Source organism: Leucopleurus acutus (genome assembly GCF_964270905.1).
Source record: "Leucopleurus acutus genome assembly, chromosome: 3".
Lineage (NCBI taxonomy): Eukaryota > Metazoa > Chordata > Mammalia > Artiodactyla > Delphinidae > Leucopleurus > Leucopleurus acutus.
Genome location: NC_139145.1, coordinates 84500604 through 84519924, shown reverse-complemented (window position 1 = coordinate 84519924; position 19321 = coordinate 84500604). Strand labels below are relative to the sequence as shown.

The following is a 19321-nucleotide window of genomic DNA, read 5'->3' as shown; positions in this document are numbered from 1 at the left end:
TGAGCCATGGCCGCTGAGCCTGCGTGTCCAGAGCCTGTGCTCCGCAACGGGAGAAGCCACAACAGTGAGAGGCCCCCGTACCGAAAAAAAAATAATAATAATAAGATGTTTCACGGTAGAGAAATTATTTAGCAGACATCTTTTCTTTTCTTGTCTTCACTGTATGTGACCTAATTTATGAGTATCTGATTCCCAGTTTTCTCTATTTTCAAGCTTCTCTCTCTGATCTATATTAGAAAAATGATAATAATGGAATAAAGAAACATGAAACAGCAAAATTAGAGTTTTCTTTCTCGAATAAGACACAGAACCTTCTTTTAGTTTTCATTCACTGAATAAATGTAAACATTTTAGACTATGAATGATACGACCATTATTATAACAAAAAGAAACAAGAATTAGATTAGGTCACAGTGGTAGACAGTCAGCCCCAAATCCAATGATCTAAATAAAAATCTGAATACAAAAAACACAAACAAGCCCCCAATCTGCCATAACCTTATAATTGTGCTGGAAAATGAGAATTGTTATTAACAAATGACAATTTTTTTAAGGAATTTTCAGAGGCCAGAAAGTTGGTAAAATTTGGAAATATACAGACAGGGAATATGTTACACCAAGCAAATGATGAAAGAAAGAAGGCCAGTGCAGTAATACTAATAGCAAACAAAATAAAATTCAAGGTGAAGAGCATTAAATGGAGTTAAGGAGGGCTGTTTCATACACATAAAGGAGTCAATCAAATAGAAAAAATGTGAATATTGATCTAGAAATAGAAAAAAAACCCTGCTGATGCAGCCAAATAGCAATAATCAGAATATAAGAAAGATGTGGAGGGCTTCCCTGGTGGCGCAGTGGTTGAGAGTCTGCCTGCCAATGCAGGGGACACGGGTTCGTGCCCCAGTCCAGGAGGATCCCACATGCCGCGGAGCGGCTAGACCCGTGAGCTATGGCCACTGAGCCTGCGTGTCCAGAGCCTGTGCTCCACAGCGGGAGAGGCCACAACAGTGAGAGGCCCGCGTACTGAAAAAAAAAAAAAAAAAAGAAAGATGGTGGGAATAAAAACTAACTATAACTAAATAAGCTAGAAAGAAGCAAAAGCTCAAAGCATAAAATATCAAAAAAGAAATTACAGGGCTTCTCTGGTGGCACAGTGGTAAAGAATCCGCCTGTCAACACAGGGGACAGGGGTTCGAGTCCTGATCCGGGAAGATCCCACATGCCACGGAACTAAGCCCACAAGCCACAACTACTGAGCCTGTGCTCTAGAGCTTGCGAGCCACAACTACTGAAGCCCGTGCACTTAGACCCCGTGCTCCACAACAAGAGAAGCCACTGCAATGAGAAGCTGATGCACCACAACAAAGAGTAGCCCCTGCTCGCCGCAGCTAGAGAAAGTCCGCATGCAGCAACAAAGACCCAATGCAGCCAAAAATGAATAAATAAATAAATTTAAAAAAACCCCACAGTGCTGCTCAATAAAAACAAAAGCTGTCTCTTTAAAAACAATTTAAAAAATAGAGTGTAGTTAAGTTTGATCAAGGAAAAAAAAAACACAGCTGCACAAGCCTCTTAGATAGCCTCAACCACCAGAGGGCAGACAGCAGAAGCAAGAAGAACTACAATTCTGCAGCCTGTGGAAGAAAAACCACATCCACAGAAAGATAGACAAGATGAAAAGGCAGAGGGGCTATGTACCAGATGAAGGAACAAGATAAAACACCAGAAAAACAACTAAATTAAGTGGAGATAGGCAACCTTCCAGAAAAAGAATTGAGAATAATGATAGTGAAGATGATCCAGGACCTCGGAAAAAGAATGGAGGCAAAGGTCGAGAAGATGCAAGAAATGTTTAACGAAGACCTAGAAGAATTAAAGAACAAACAAACAGAGATGAACAATACAATAATTGAAATGAAAAACACACTAAAAGGAATCAATAGCAGAATAACTGAGGCAGAAAAGCAGACAAGTGACCTGGAAGACAGAATGGTGGAATTCACTGCTGCAGAACACAATAAAGAAAAAAGAATGAAAAGAAATGAAGACAGCCTAAGAGACCTCTGGGACAACATTAAACATAACAACATTAGCATTGTAGGGGTCCCAGAAGAAGAGAGAGAGAAAGGACCTGAAAAAATATTTGAAGAGATCATAGTCGAAACTTCCCTAACATGGGAAAGGAAATAGCCACCCAAGTCCAGGAAGTGCAGAGAGTCCCATATAGGATAAACCCAAGGAGAAACACGCCGAAACACATAGTAATCAAATAGGCAAAAATTAAAGACCAAGAAAAATTATTGAAAGCAGCAAGGGAAAAACAACAAATAACATACAAGGGAACTCCCATAAGGTTAACAGCTGATTTCTCAGCAGAAAGTCTACAAGCCAGAAGGGAGTGGCATGATATACTTAAAGTGATGAAAGGGAAGAACCTAAAACCAAGGTTACTCTACCCAGCAAGGATCTCATTCAGACTCAATGGAGAAATCAAAAGCTTTACAGGCAAGCAAAAGCTAGGAATTCAGCACCACCAAACCAGCTCTACAACAAATGCTAAAGGAACTTCTCTAAGTGGGAAACACAAGAGAAGTAAAGGACCTACAAAAACAAACCCAAAACAATTAAGAAAATGGTCACAGGAACATACATATCGATAATTACCTTAAACGTGAATGGATTAAATGCTCCAACCAAAGACAGGCTCGCTGAATGTATACAAAAACAAAACCCATATATATGCTGTCTACAAGGGACCCACTTCAGACCTAAGACACATACTGATGGCAAGTGAGGGGCTGGAAAAAGATATTCCATGCAAATGGAAATCAAAAGAAAGCTGGAGTAGCTATACTCATATCAGATAAAATAGACTTTAAAATAAAGAATGTTACAAAAGACAAGGAAGGACACTACATAATGATCAAGGGATCAATCCAAGAAGAAGAAGATATAACAATTATGAATATATATGCACCCAACATAGGAGCACCTCAATACATAAGGCAACTAACTGCTAACAGCTATAAAAGAGGAAATCGACAGTAACACAATAATAGTGGGGGACTTTTAACACCTCACCTACAATGATGAACAGATCATCCAAACAGAAAATTAATAAGGAAACATGAGCTTTAACTGACACAATAGACCAGATAGATTTAATTGATATTTATAGGACATTCCATCCAAAAACAGCAGATTACACTTTCTTCCCAAGTGCACACGGAACATTCTTGGGTCACAAATTAAGCCTCAGTAAATTTAAGAAAATTAAAATCATATCAAGCATCTTTTCTGACCACAGTGCTATGAGATTAGAAATCAATTACAGGGGAAAAAACATAAAAAAACAAACACATGGAGGCTAAACAATACGTTACTAAATAACCAAGAGATCACTGAAGAAATTAAAGAGGAAATCAAAAAATACCTAGAGACAAATGACAATGAAAACACGATGATCCAAAACCTATGGGATGCAGCAAAAGCAGTTCTAAGAGGGAAGTTTATAGCTATACAAGCCTACCTCAAGAAACAAGAAAAATCTGATATATACAATCTAACCTTACACCTAAAGGAACTAGAGAAAGAAGAACAAACAAAACCCAAAGTTAGCAGAAGGAAAGAAATCAAAAAGAGCAGAGCAGAAATAAATGAAATAGAAACAAAGAAAACAAAAGCAAAGATCAATAAAACTAAAAGCTGGTTCTTTGAGAAGGTAAACAAAATTGATAAACCATTAGCCAGACTCATCAAGAAAAAGAGGGAGAGGACTCAAATCAATAAAATTTGAAATGAAAAAGGAGAAGTTACAACAGACACCACAGAAATACAAAGCATCCTAAGAGACTACTGCAGACAACTCTATATAGGCCAATAAAATGGACAACCTGGAAGAAATGGACAAATTCTTAGAAAGGTATATCCTTCCAAGACTGAACCAGAAAGAAGTAGAAAATATGAACAGACCAATCACCAGTAATGAAATTGAAACTCTGACTAGAAAGCTTCCAACAAACAAAAGTCTAATACCAGATGGCTTCACAGGTGAATTCTATCAAACATTTAGAGAATAGCTAACACCCATCCTTCTCAAACTCTTCCAAAAGATTGCAGAGGAAGGAACACTCCCAAACTCATTCTATGAGGCCACCATCACCCTCACACCAAAACCAGACAAAGATACTACGAAAAAAGAAAATTACAGACTAATATCACCAATGAATATAGATGCAAAAATCCTCAACAAAATACTAGCAAACAGAATCCAACAACACATTAAAAAGATCGTACACCATGATCAAGTGGATCAAAGGGATTTATCCCAGGGATGCAAGGATTCTTCAATATATGCAAATCAATCAATGTGATACACCATGTTAACAAATTAAAAAATAAAAACCATATGATCATCTCAATAGATGCAGAAAAAGCTTTTGACAAAATTCAACACCCATTTATGATAAAAACTCTCCAGGAAGTTGGCATAGAGGGAACCTACCTCAACATAATAAAGGCCGTATAAGACAAACCCACAGCCAACATCGTTCTCAATGGTGAAAAACTGAAAGCATTTCCTCTAAGATCAGGAACAAGACAAGGATGTCCACTCTCACCACTATTATTCAACATAGTTTTAGAAGTCCTAGCCACGGCAATCAGAGAAGAAAAATAAAAGGAATACAAATTGGAAAAGAAGAATTAAAGCTGTCACTGTTTGCAGATGACATGATACTATACATAGAGAATCTTAAAGATGCTACCAGAAAACTACTAGAGCTAATCAATGAATTTGGTAAAGCTGCAGGATACAAAATTAATGCACAGAAATCTCTTGCATTCCTATACACTAAGATGAAAACTCTGAAAGTGAAATTAAGATAACACTCCCATTTACCACTGCAAGAAAAAGAATAAAATACCTAGGAATAAACCTACCTAGAGAGACAAAAGACCTGTATGCAGAAAACTATAAGACACTGGTGAAAGAAATTAAAGATGATACCAACAGATGGAGAGATATACCATGTTCTTGGATTAGAAGAATCAATATTGTGAGAACAACTATACTACCCAAAGCAATCTACAGATTCAATGCAATCCCTATTAAATTACCGATGGCAATTTTTACAAAACAAAAACAAAAAAATCTTAAAATTTTTATGAAGACACAAAAGACCCCGAATAGCCAAAGCAGTCTTGAGGGAAAAAAATGGAGCTGGAGGAATCAGACTCCCTGACTTCAGACTATACTACAAAGCTACAGTAATCAAGACAATATGGTACTGGCACAAAAACAGAAATATAGATCAATGGAACAAGACAGAAAATGCAGAGATAAACCCATGCACCTATGGTACATTAATCTATGGCAAAGGAGGCAAGGATATACAATGGAGAAAAGACAGTCTCTTCAATAAGTGGTGCTGGGAAAACTGGACAGCTACATGTAAAAGAATAAAATTAGAACGCTCCTTAACACCATACACAAAAATAAACTCAAAATGGATTAGAGACCCAAATGTAAGACCGGACACTATAAAACTCTTAGAGGAAAACATAGGAAGAACACTCTTTGACATAAATCACAGCAAGATCTTTTTTGATCCACCTCCTAGAGTAATGGAAATAAAAATAAAAATAAACAAATGGGACCTAATGAAACTTAAAACCTTTTGCACAGCAAAGGAAACCATAAACAAGACAAAAGGACAACCCTCAGAGTGGGAGAAAATATTTGCAAACAAATCAATGGACAAAGGATTAATCTCCAAAATATATAAACAGCTCATGCAGCTCAATATTAAAAAAAACAAACAACCCAATCCAAAAATGGGCAGAAGACCTAAATAGACATTTCTCCAAAGAAGACATACAGATGGCCAAGAAGTACATGAAATGCTGCTCAACATCACTAATTATTAAAGAAATGCAAATCAAAACTACAATGAGGGCTTCCCTGGTGGCACAGTGGTTGAGAGTCCACCTGCCTATGCAGGGGACATGGGTTCGTGCCCTGGTCCGGGAAGATCCCACATGCTGCAGAGCGGCTGGGCCTGTGAACCATGGCTGCTGAGCCTGTGCGTCCGGAGCCTGTGCTCCGCGGTGAGAGAGGTCACAACAGTGAGAGGCCCGCGTACCGCAAAAAAAACCAAAAAACAAAAAAAAAACTACAGGGCTTCCCTGGTGGCGCAGTGGTTGAGAGTCCGCCTGCTGATGCAGGAGACACAGGTTCATGTCTTGGTCCGGGAAGATCCCACGTGCCGCAGAGCGGCTAGGCCCGTGAGCCATGGCCACTGGGCCTGTGCGTCCGGAGCCTGTGCTCCACAACGGGAGAGGCCACAACAGTGAGAGGCCCGTGAACCGCAAAAAAAAAAAAAAAAAAAAAAAACTACAATGAGGTATCACCTCACACCAGTTAGAATGGGCATCACCAGAAAGTCTATGAACAACAAGTGCTGGAGAGAGTGTGGAGAAAAGGGAACCCTCTTGCACTGGTGGTGGGAACGTAAATTGATACAGCCACTATAGAGAACAATATGGAGGTTCCTTAAAAAACTAAAAAGAGAATTACCATATGACCCAGCAATCCCACTACTGCGCATATACCCAGAGAAAACCATAATTCAGAAAGACACATGCACCCCAATGTTCACTGCAGCACTATTTACAATAGCCAGGTCATGGAAGCAACCTAAATGCCCATCGACAGACAAATGGATAAAGAAGATGTGGTACATATTATACAATGGTGTATTACTCAGCAATAAAAAGGAACGAAATTGGGTCATTTGTAGAGACATGGATGGATCTAGAGACTGTCATACAGAGTGAAGTCAGTCAGAAAGAAAAAAACAAACATCATATATTATTAACGCATATATGTGGAACCTAGAAAAACTGTACAAATGAACCGGTTTTCAGGGCAGAAATAGAGACAGAGAGGTAGAGAACAAACATATGGACACCAAGGGGGGAAAGCGGCAGGGGGTGGGGGTGGTGGTGTGATGAATTGGGCGATTGGGATTGACATGTATACACTGATGTGTATAAACTGATGACTAATAAGAACCTGCTATATTAAAAAAAAAAAACACCACCACCAAAACACAGATAAACTACACTGGAAAGCCAAAAGGGGTCATAATAACCAGAACGCCACATAGAGTAATGCCAATGACACTGAAAAAGAAGCAAAGAGATACTGGTTTTTGGGTTTTTTTTTAAAAGTCCTTAAGAGTCAACATTGCAAGAAGGACACTTAATCATTATGTTACAAATATTTAGTTTATATTGACTTAGGACAGCCAGGTTAAACTACTTTTAGCAATATGACTATTACACTATACTTAAACTGCCTATTTAGCAAATACATGTTTCTACATATTTCAAATTTAGATGTACTGAATCCAAAGATATTTTAAAAGACAAGCATGGACGAATATAGTCTTAAAAAGGACTCTACACTTTCAAAACCTGTACTTTTAACATTAGAAACAGTTGTCTTCCCTGTGTATAAATGGGCCTGCACTGTTTTTGGCTCAAAACAGAACTGTTCATTATTTGATCAAATTTTCCACAGGTGGAAAATATGTGCTGGCCGTGACAGGACATGACAAATTTGTTTTGTATACAAAAGTTTTCTCCCATTATAAAAACTGGACGTCGTTAGTATAAAAAAGTTACAAAACAACTGGCCAAACCAGAAAAACTAGGAGGTATTAAGAATGGTTATCTGCCTTTTCATATTATTTCTGATATACTATGTTTGTGTGTATCTTTTAAAAAATGGGATCAAAGTGTACATGCTACTTTGTATATCATAAACATTTAAAAATATCAATAAATGCTTCATTGTGTTTTTAGGAATTATATTTAGAAAACAGCACTATGCTGATGTTTCACTCTTTGCAGTCTCTTCCTTTTTCATGATCTGGAATGTGAGTCTGAATCTGGCTACACGTTAGAAACTTTCCATTGATGTGTCTCAAATCTGTCCCCAAACACTGAGCCAATTTTTCCTAGCAACAATTCTGTTGTTTATTGTTCAATGTGGATTTTTATTCAGCTTTTCTTTTGCTCCTGTTGCACAGAGACAGGTCTTCCTGCAGTTGACTAAAGAAGCAAATAATTTCCTGAAGATTTATTTTCTCTGAGCCTCCCACATGCTTCTCCGAGACTTATTCAGCAATAGTTCACTTAAGACCCATGTAGGTTTTCTTATTATTTACCTATAAACAAGGTGAGAAGTGCCCAAATTCGCTGGCTATGAACAGATAGGTGAGGGGATGGTCTTTTACACCCCCATCCTTCTATATGGTGATCAAAACCAAATTTCAGCTGCAGAGCTGACAAATATGCACAAGCCTCAGTAACATTCAGTTTCTAGCATGTATAAATATACAGTATTTGTGTTCCACTGAGATAGTACCTTCCCCTTACTTCCATTGCTTGGTCTTCTTGTTACTCACTGATAGTCTATTAAACATGACTTTTCCTAGGATATACTGCTACCAACGTTTCTGCTTTCTCTAAGCTCCTCTTAAGTTCTTTACTAATCACCATTATCAAGGTATAATTATTAAGCCAATCCAGATTATAGAGGAAGATAAGTATAAATATCTTCTAAATGATGGCCTTGGCTCTTTTATTATGTTTTATTTTTATCATAGTTACACACAGTTGAAATAATCATTAGTTCTAAAGCCTTGTGACAATGAACAGTGGTCTTTCACACTTGCTTGCTCTGTCCCATTTCCTGCTATCTTAAGGCAAACAGTTTCATCTCCTTCAGAGGATTTTTTTTTTTTTTTGAATTCACTTCTCTATCTCTAAATAACCTGCTTGTGTTGCTAGGTTCTGCTTTTCTTAGTTTAATGCCTCATTTATTGATTTCCTATTATGTAAGATGAGGACTGATTTCTCTTTTATCAATACTCCACCCTTAACACACCACACTCATACTGTTCCTCTATTTGTCCAATTTACATTTTATAGTTAGATAAGTTGTTCCCTATTTGCATTATTTTGACTATTAAATTATAGTCATGAGTGACAGGTGGTATACTATGATTCTTTCCTTTACAACTTCTCGTTGTCCACGGAGTATCTTTTTTTTGTTTTGTTTATTTGGTGTTCTGTGTACTTATGACACCCTCACAGTTTCTCTCCTACTGTGTAAATTTCTTTTCCTTTCAATAAATTCAAAAACATTAAGTAGTCTACTGATTTCATCTTCTTAGACTCATCTCTCCCAGAATCTTCTCAACTGTACCAACAGGGACTTGTTACTTTCTCTATCATTAGTCTCAGAATCTCCCTTCATCTTCATTCTGGGGAGTCTTTCATGTCTTTCTCTTGTATTGTATTCTTTATGTCTTGGATCCCAAATCTTCATTTTTCTTGCTTTACCTTCTCATTTTAACTATATTCACTAATAGCTTCCAGAAAACAGTATAGAGAAATACATATTTTTGATACTTTGACTATCTGAAAATGCATTCTACTCTCAAATTTAATAGGCAGTTGACTAGAGATAAATTTATAGGCTCGTGTGGTATAATAAAAATATATATATATATGGTCTTTGTCCCTTTGTTCTTTGCACAGAGCTTCAAAAACCCTTGGAATTTCTTGAGTTCGCCATGCAGATGAGGTGACCCATGGGGGATCCTTAGATAGCTTCAGGATGGATGCTGGTCACCTGAAAGGCCAACCATGTGACTAGACGGTTGAACTAGTCAAGACTGACCTCCAGGGATGGGAAGGGTGCTGGAAACTGAGTTCAATCATGTAGCCACTTGTTTAATCAAGCATGCCTACATAATGAAACCCCAATAAAAACTCTGGACACTGAAGCTCAATGCAGCTTCCTGCTTGGTGAACACAAAGATGTCCTGGGAGAGTGATGTGTCCAGATTCCATGAGAGATCACGGAAGCTCTGCATCCTCCACCCTCACCTTCTCTAGGTCCTGCCTTATGTGTCTCACTTGGCTGTTCCTGATCTGCATCCTTTATAATAAAACTGTAATCATAAGTGTAGAACTTTTACTGAGTTCTGAGTCACTGAAGTGAATTATCAAACCTAAGGCTGTTGTAGGACACCCCAAATTTGCAGAAGTATGGGAGGCTTGCCATCTGAAGTGGGCGTAGTCTTGTGAAGGGCTCTGCCCTTAATCTGTAAGGTCTAGGCTCCCTCCAAGTAGTTAATGTCAGAACTGAACTGTAGTGCAATACACCCACTTGGGTAGAATTTATAACAAGCTGGGCAGAGTGCAGATGGTTTGGGACACCTGAAACTTGCCTGGTACCTGAAGTGAGGGCAGTCTTGTGAATGACTTTACCCTTAAATGTAGGGTCTACGCTAAGTCTGGGTAGTGTCAGAACTGATTTGAACTGTAGGACAACTAGTGGTGTCAGAGAACTGGTTTGGGAACATAGCTGAAAATAATCTTACAGAAGTTTTAAGAAATTGCTACTCTACTTCCCAGATTCCAGTGTGCTGTTTATATACCTAAAGACATTTGTATTCCTGTTTCTTTGTGTGAAATTTGTTTTCTTCTCCTTCTCTACAAGGTTTTAAGATTTACTCTTTATTCTCAGTGAGATGAAATTTCATCATGATGTACCTAGTGTGGGATTTTCATCTGTGGCACTGGATACTGGAGAGACCATTTTATCTGGAAAACTATGCCCTTCAGTTCTGGGGAATTTTAATTTATTTTTAGGATTTCCTTCCTCTAGTTTGTCCATTCTCTTTCTGGAACCCCCTTTTTATTTGGATATTGAACCCTCCTAGAATGATTCTCTGACTTTCTTATCTTTTCTATTTTCCATTGCGTTATTCCTTTGTGCTATTTTCTGAGAAATTTATCTTTTAACCTTTCTGTTGAGTTTTTCATTTCTACTATTACAATTTTAATTCCCAAGAACTCTTTTTTAAATTCTCTGAATGTTCCTTTTGTATACCATCATTTTCTCACTTTATGGATAAATTATCTTTTATCTTGAGAATATTAATGTTAGTTCTACTTTTCTTAAGTTTTTTTCTTCTTGTATAGTCTTTATTTCCATTAAATCTTTTTTATTAGAAACTTTCTTAAAATCTCTGGTGGTCTTTAGCTGTCTAGCCATATTTAGGAATGGACGGCCTATGAAGCTCTATGCCTAAAGGATGGAGTCTGTCAGCTGTAGCCATCCAGTAGGGTGGTCTAGCTGGGATGTTTTATTGAGGAATCCTCCAGTGTCAGTACCTTTAGGTCTCTCTTCCTGGGTTAGTCACATTTCTTAGAGAAGTTGCTTCTAGAAACTTGCCTGTATTATAAAGCTGGATGCCAATGAGGGTTTCAGCATTCAGTAAGGAAATTTTCACTTATTTCAGTTTTTAGTATGATACCTCCCTCCCAACTTCAACTATACTAGGATTACCCTTATCCAAAGACCCTTTGTTTTACCTTTTCCAGAATAATCTCTCAGCTTTTGCTGAGACTGGAAAGTAGCAGTCACTTAGCCATGCAGAGTTGAAGAGAGGTTCTGGAGGCTCCACCGGCTTCTTAAACTTTCAGTCATCCTCTTGCTTTTAACCTCTTTCTTAATCCCCACATCCAGAGGTAGCATATCCAGGTGTAACCAATTCTGGAACCTTGTAGGACTCCACAGTGTAAAATGGGTTGCTTCCTGACTTCCTACTGCTGACTCAGGGGTCAACTCTCTACCATAAGCTAGAAGAGTAATTTGTTTACCTGCTTTCTAGCTCCCCAAATTTTATTGATGTCACCTCCCCTGGTATTTGTGATTTTTCATTTTATCCTTTTACTGCCATTTTAATGGAGTTTGTAGAGTAAGCATAGATATATGTGTATGATCAATTCTTACTATGGATTACATACAAAGAGATAGCTTATTTACAAACTGTTAGTAGCCAAATTAAGTTAGTTATCTGATTATACGAAAACAGATAACTGAAGTAAGGTATCTGTATTTATGGCTCTATAAATTTTAACTGCCTTAAAGTTATGAAGAAACCAAAGTAGTAAAGGTTTTTGAAATCTATTTAATTTAGTGAAAAAACTTATAAACTTATTAAGTGTCTCAAATCTTTAGAGCACCTATTTCAATGATGCCACGTTAATTATACCTATTTCCTCTTCTTAGAATAACTACCTATATTTATGTCTGCAAACAAAAGAGACAATTTACTAACCTCTGCTTCTGTTGCTTGGGACTGTAAAAGCTGTCGTATACGAAGTATGTCCTTCTCTATTTGTTGAATTCTGGTTATTCTTCGCTAAAATAAAATAAGTAACCAAATTAGATCTATTTTTATTAAAAACATTAGTTTAAATAACCGTACTATGGTTACCACTTAACAGCTTAGGGTTATACCAAATCACTCTTATATAAGAATTAGATATGCATATATATTCATACACTGATGACATATTAGGATCAGTTCAATTTTTTTAATAAATCTAACTTTATACAACAGATCTCTAGATCTACTTAGGAAAACTATAAAAATACACGTCATATATCAAATTGTATGATGCATAGAGTGTGAAATTGGTATTTAAAAGCTAGTCTCAAAAACTACTTCAACAAAGAGAAAATTACATCTGAATTTAATCTTCTATATTAATCCAGATGTCAGTACAGTGTAATGGATTTATACAAAGCATGGTATACCTGTAAAGGGAAAGAGCAGCTGATTTGTTTTAAAAACATCAGGCTTTAAACAGTAAGAATAATCTTCCCCCAAATTATTCTTATTACAAGTCAGTGGTACCTTTCAGATTTAGCTTTCCCAAATACCTACTGCAGCTAAACATTATTTTTATTCCCAACACTAAGATCACAATGATGGTAAGAGCTACTGCTCTGCCCATATCCTGAGACCTTCAAGTGAACACAAAGTAGTAACTATAGATCAAACAATGTGGAACTGAAAAAATGTGGGAAAAGTGTTTTCAAGTATATGTTTTAAAAACAAGTACTGCCGGGAGCTTCCCTGGTGGCACAGTGGTTGAGAGTCCGCCTGCCAATGCAGGGGACACGGGTTCGTGCCCTGGTCTGGGGAGATCCCGCATGCCGCGGAGCAGCTAGGCCTGTGAGCCATGGCCGCTGAGCCTGCGCGTCCGGAGCCTGTGCTCCGCAACGCGAGAGGCCACAACAGTGAGAGGCCCGCGTACTGCAAAAAATGGGGAAAAAAGTGTTAGAAGCTAGATGGAGTCATTTCCAAACTTTTATGATTATGCACCCATCAATAAAAGATTTCTGAGCATGTATACCTCAATAGATAAATAATAAAAGTACTGTAACAAATAGCTTTAAGTATATATAGTTATAAAACTTACATACAAAACTTACCCTTTGAGCATATCTAATTTTGCTGAAATACAATGTCTTTACGATTTTATTGCCATAGTAAAAATGCTTACGGTTGCTATTTTCCAATGTTATGATAAACAAACACAGAAAAGCTCAAAAGAGTTGCACTCACCAAAAAAGAATCCTTCCTCCCTCCCTTCTTTCCTTCCTTTGTAACACTATAACTGTGCTGATCCTATATCATAATTCTGAAAATAGTGAACCTAAGGTAAATAGTATTCTTTAATTAAGAAATTTTACCACATCCAATTTTCATCATGAAAACATGCTGAAGAAGAAATACCTGTGCTTTTGGTAGCTTTCTAAAGAGACTGCAAAGATGAGTGATCACCTCTACATCAGATGGTAAATACTTCCTGGCATTACATAAGCAATGAAACTACATACAATTAGTGGCTTTGTAATATTTTATTGTTCTCCTCTCTCTATGTAACTAGCTCCCCTTCACCAATAAAGTCCTAAGTCAACATTTTTAATACTCAGAGGATGAAAAAGGAAATCATATCTAACACTCCTCTCCACAGAACTACATTTCTGTATTGCTATTAGGTCACTAAATCCTGAAGTCAAATCTGAGCCTTGATGATTTCTGACACAACAACCTTTGTGCTTCTGTTACTGAACAGGAAAATGGAAGAAGCCAGTAGAATTTCTTTCCATTCTCTATATGACAATCTTGAATATTTATGAAATTATGTTTAACGAAAAATGCTTACTTGTTCTGGCATATGGAGATGGTATTACTTTTGCAAAACTGATTTAAAAAAATAATATAGTAATATAGTTCAATATGAATTTAGGACAACTCTCAACAAATTAGGAATAGAAGGTAAATTCCTTAACTTGATAAATGGTATCAAAAACCTTGAGTAAACAACATACTTAATGGTGAAATTTCAGAAGGATTCCTTTTAGAGCCAAGAGAAGATGAAGAAGACAAATTATCACTGCTTTTTATTCAAAGATGTATTAGAGTTCTTATTTAATAGAAAGAGGAAAAAAAAGGACTGGAAAAGACAAAATTGTCATTACTTGCAAACAAAATAACAGTTTGAATGGAAAATCCAAGAAAATCTTAAACTACTAAGACAATCTATTAAAAGAGTTCAGGAAGACTGCTGGACACATAAATCAAATTTAGTAATGTAATTAAAGAAAATCCCATTCACAATGCAACAAAAACTGTAAGATATCTAGGAATAAATGTAAAAAAAAAGATGTGTAAGAGTTTTATGAAGAATATTACGAAACTTTTTTGAAGGACATAAAATAAGACCTAAATGAACGGAGAGATAAAAAATTAATAACAATACCTAATATTTCCTGAGTGTTTGCTGGATTCCAAGTGTTTTACATATATTAACTCATTTAATCCTCACATTTTACAGGGAATCATTATTTGTATTTTACCAATGGGAAAACTGAGACAGAGAGTTTACCCAAGATCACAGTGCTGATACGTGACAGGTAGGGAATTAGAACCCCGGAGGACTGGCTCCAGAGTCACCCTTTCAACCAAGAACCAATCTTTATATTGTAAAGCTATAAATTCTCCTCAAATTAATTATAAATTCAATGTAATTCTAATCAAAAGCCCATAAGGCTTTTCCTTGAATTTGATGAGTAACAAAACAGAATATAAACACATTTTTACAAACAAAAATAAGAAGGACTCACCCTACTAGGTACCAAGATTAATAAAGCTATAGCAAATAAAACAAATGTGGTTATCAGCGCAGGGACAGAGAAGCTAAAACAGACTAATAGAATAGAGTCTACAAATATCCAGCAAACATAAACTTCTCAGATGCCAGAGACAGCATTACCAATCCATGGGAAAACAGTGGCACATCCAGCAAGTGATAATGGGAAATTTAGTTAACAACATAAATATGCATCGATCTGTGTATATCTGTGTTATGTATATGTGTATACATAATTAATTACATATTATATAATTAATAATATATATTTATTAAATAATCAAAATTATATTGTATATATTAAATAAGTATATATACATTGATATAAAAATCATATGTGTGTGTGTATATATATATATATATAATTAGATTCCTACTTCCAAAACATATATAATAGCAAATGTGAGATGAATTAAAGACCTAATTGTAAAAATAAAACATTAAAACTATTAGGAAAAAATACGAGGGTATCTTTAAGGATAGGAAAAGATGTATAAATAGGTCAAAGAAAGCACAAATATGGCAATACAATTAATTTAGCTTTATAACAAAAACTAATTTTGTTATCATGAAGCTAAAGTAGGTAACATATTTGGCAGGGAGGGGTTGTGATATACATTATGTATAACAGATTGGTATCTAGAGGATATTAAAATATCTCTCAAATACATAAGAATAAGACATTTAACATAATAGAAAATGGGCAAAGGATATGGAAAAATGACAAAATGAAAATCTAATAAATACATGAAAAGATAATCAGCTTCAGCAGTACTCATGGAAGTACAAACTAAATGACAAGATAATGCTTCAAATGCCCATTGACTGTTAATTATAAAATGTGACTCACAATTGCTGAAAAAATCAGGTAAAAGAAACAGGAATTCTCACATATGACTAGGATAAATGTAAACTGATAAAATCATTTTGAGTGCAATTTGGCACACACTATTCAAAACACTCATACCTTATGACCAGCAATTACGCTTTTAGGTATACACCCTAGAGCAGAGGTCAGCAAATTAGGGCTTGGTAGCCATCTGTATTTATGAATTAAGTTTTACTGAAACACAGCCATGCCCATCTGCTTATATATTGTCATCTATGGTTACCTTCTTGCTACAAAGGCAGAGCTGAGTAGTTACGACAGAGACCATATGGCCACAAAGTCTAAAATATTTACCATACAGCTCTTTAAGAAATAGACTGATTCTTGAACTAGAGAAACTGTTGTGCACGTTTACAGGATATGAATAAGTATGTTTATCAGAGTTGTTTTAACAGTGAAAAATTAGGCATAGAGGAGAGCAGGCACCACCATACTAGGTGCAAATATGTGTTGAACAAATAATGGAGAAAATAAATAACCAAACTGTTAACAGAGATAGCTAGAGACTAACACATGCGTGGGCAAGAGTGGATTTTGTTTCAACTTTCCCTAAATTGTTCCCCAGTCATTCGTATGCTTTACTGGTCATTTACATTTTCTTTTCAATAAATTGAATGATTACATCCTCTGCCCATATAAAAAAGAGTTCTCGGGCTTCCCTGGTGGCGCAGTGGTTGAGAGTCCGCCTGCCGATTCAGGGGACATGGGTTCGTGCCCCGGTCCGGGAGGATCCCACATGCCGCAGAGCGGCTGGGCCCGTGAGCCATGGCCGCTGAGCCTGCGCATCCGGAGCCTGTGCTCTGCAGCAGGAGAGGCCACAACAGTGAGAGGCCCGCGTACCGCCAAAAAAAAAAAAAAAAAAAAAAAAAAAGAGTTGTCTTTTTCTTATTGTTTGTAGGAATTCTTATAGCACAGGGATATTAACCTTTTCCCCTTACGTGTACAAATATTTTCCCTTAGTTTATTTTCTGCAGGATGAATGTTTTAAATTTTTATGAAATAAATCCTGTTTCCCACCCTGCCTTTATTGCTTATGTTTCCATTCTTAATTAAGATCTCTCTTGTTCTATATTTTCTATTAATTTATGTTTATTTTTTACATTTAGATATTTAATCCACCTATAATTGTTCATGTACAAGATGTGAGTTAGGGATCTAATTCAATTTCTCTTCTACCAAACAGGTTCCTAGTTATACCTATGCATTTATTGAGTTATTTACCATTTCCCCCCAAATTTATAACTTTTATCATTAAAAGATTCCATATTTTCTTATATCTTTTTCTAGTCTCTATTCTGTTCTATTTGCCTACGTCTATACCTGTGCTATCATACTGTGATCACTACAACACCTTTACAGTAAGTTTTAACAAATGGTAAGGTAAATCCTCACTCATAATTTTCTTAAATATTTTTGGAAATTTTTACTTTGCAAACTTTAGAATCATTTTTCTGGGCTCCAAAAAAAATTTAAGGTTATGACTGGAATTGTATTATATATCAACTTTTTAAAGGAAGACATTTTTAGGATGTTAAAGTCTTCCCACCTAGGCTTCCTTATTTATTTTTTTCAGCAACAGAGACATCAATGGTTTAATGGATTGGGGGATCTTACACACCTGAAGCAAGGTCCTGGAGTGACACCCCACCATGTGCAGCGGACAGCGGGCAGGACATTGCAGCGGGTTTCCCTCCCGGTGGAAGGGGAGATTTGCTAGTTATAGGGAGAATTACCTCAGGTGGGCTCATTAGTTACCAGGGAAGTCAGCAGAAACTAGCAGAGGGGGAAGTCCCTCACTGCCCCATTGATGAGAGCAATCACCAGCTGGGGCCTGGGGCAAGCCTGCAGGAAGGTCAGTCATGTGAATGGGATGTAGGTGAAGCAGGCACTGGTTGAGCAGGGGATGTACAGAGAGCAAGACAGCAGCCATCTTGGGTGGCCTGATCATACCGCTCCACCCCTCCATACGCTGCATGACCCTTACCAACTGGGTTCGCCCCTCTTCCGTGATTCCCTGGGGTCAGGTACGTAGGGGGCACTTCAACCAGATACCCCAAATACAATACAGACAGCAGCATAGGCTCCTCTATTTTTAAGGCCACATTTTGCATCCTTTAGCAATTTTATATTTTTCTTCATGTGGGTATGTTCCAGGTATTTTAAAGTGTCCTGTTACTGTAAACAGGTCGTCCTACACCATCTTCCATTTCCAAGTGGTAGCTATTGCTACTAGAGAAAACCTACTAATTTTTGTAATGTACCTTAACTCCAGCCACCTTACTCAATTCTCTCATTACCTGAAATATTTTTTGACTCTTCTATACAGCTTTTCTAGGCAAACAACCATATAATTTACAAATGACAATTATTTGGTCTCTTCCCTTCTAGTTGGAAAATAGTGTAGTATTTAAACAACTTATTTTCTTTCTAACTGAATTAGTGGACCTCCAAACACAGTTAAATAATAGTGATGACAGCAAGCACCCAACCATATTAATGAGTGCAATGGTAATAATCTTATTATTTCTCTATTCAAGTTAATATAAAGTTGGCTTCTGGTTTCTGATACATAATTATTCCTTAAAAAACTTTTACTCTATTCTTATTTTATTTGGAATTTTTATCCATCCTTTCCCCTTGCAAATGAGATCCCACATTTTTTTCTCATGGCTTCTTCAGGTCTTCCTAGGATCCACTTCCCTATGCTCATTAGCTGGCCATAGTCTTACATGTTGAGTCATTTAAACAGAGAGTTAGGAGGGAAAGATGTACTGTGGACAATTACTAACAAATAGCTAACAGAAGCTAGCTATCAGCTACCAGAAGAGGAGCATCTAATTCTTCTTCCCTCATAATTCCAAGGCATAGCAGAACAGTATCAGGGAAATTAAATATGAAGGCAGAATTATGTGAACACTGGTTATGTTGCCCAGCAGCCATGGTAAATTTTTTTTAACGTTTTTATTGGAGTATAATTGCTTTACAATGGTGTGTTAGTTTCTGCTTTATAACAAAGCGAATGAGCTATACATATACACATATCCCCATATCTCCTCCCTCTTGCATCTCCCTCCCACCCTCCCTATCCTACCTCTCTAGGTGGTCACAAAGCACCAAGCTGATCTCCCTGTGCTATGTGGCTGCTTCCCATGAGCTATTTTACATTTGGTAGTGTATATATGTCCATACCATGCTCTTTCTCCCAGATTACCCTACCCCCTCCCCATATCCTCAAGTCCATTCTCTGTAGAAGGTCTGTGTAGGTCTGTGTCTTTATTCCCATCTTGCCCCTAGGTTCTTCAGAACTTTTATTTTTTAATTCCATATATGTGTGTTAGC

The 19321-nt window shown here is 36.9% G+C and overlaps 1 protein-coding gene across 12 annotated transcripts in view; it reads right to left on the bottom strand.

The window, feature by feature from the left end:
* APC (APC regulator of WNT signaling pathway) overlaps positions 1 to 19321 on the bottom strand; it is a 191527-nt gene that overhangs the window by 42552 nt on the left and 129654 nt on the right. For all 12 annotated transcript variants that reach the window (XM_082836192.1, XM_082836197.1, XM_082836198.1 and 9 more), the window contains one exon: positions 12207 to 12290. In XM_082836192.1, the coding sequence (XP_082692318.1) occupies positions 12207 to 12290 (84 nt within the window). The remainder of the gene's footprint in view (positions 1 to 12206; positions 12291 to 19321) is intronic.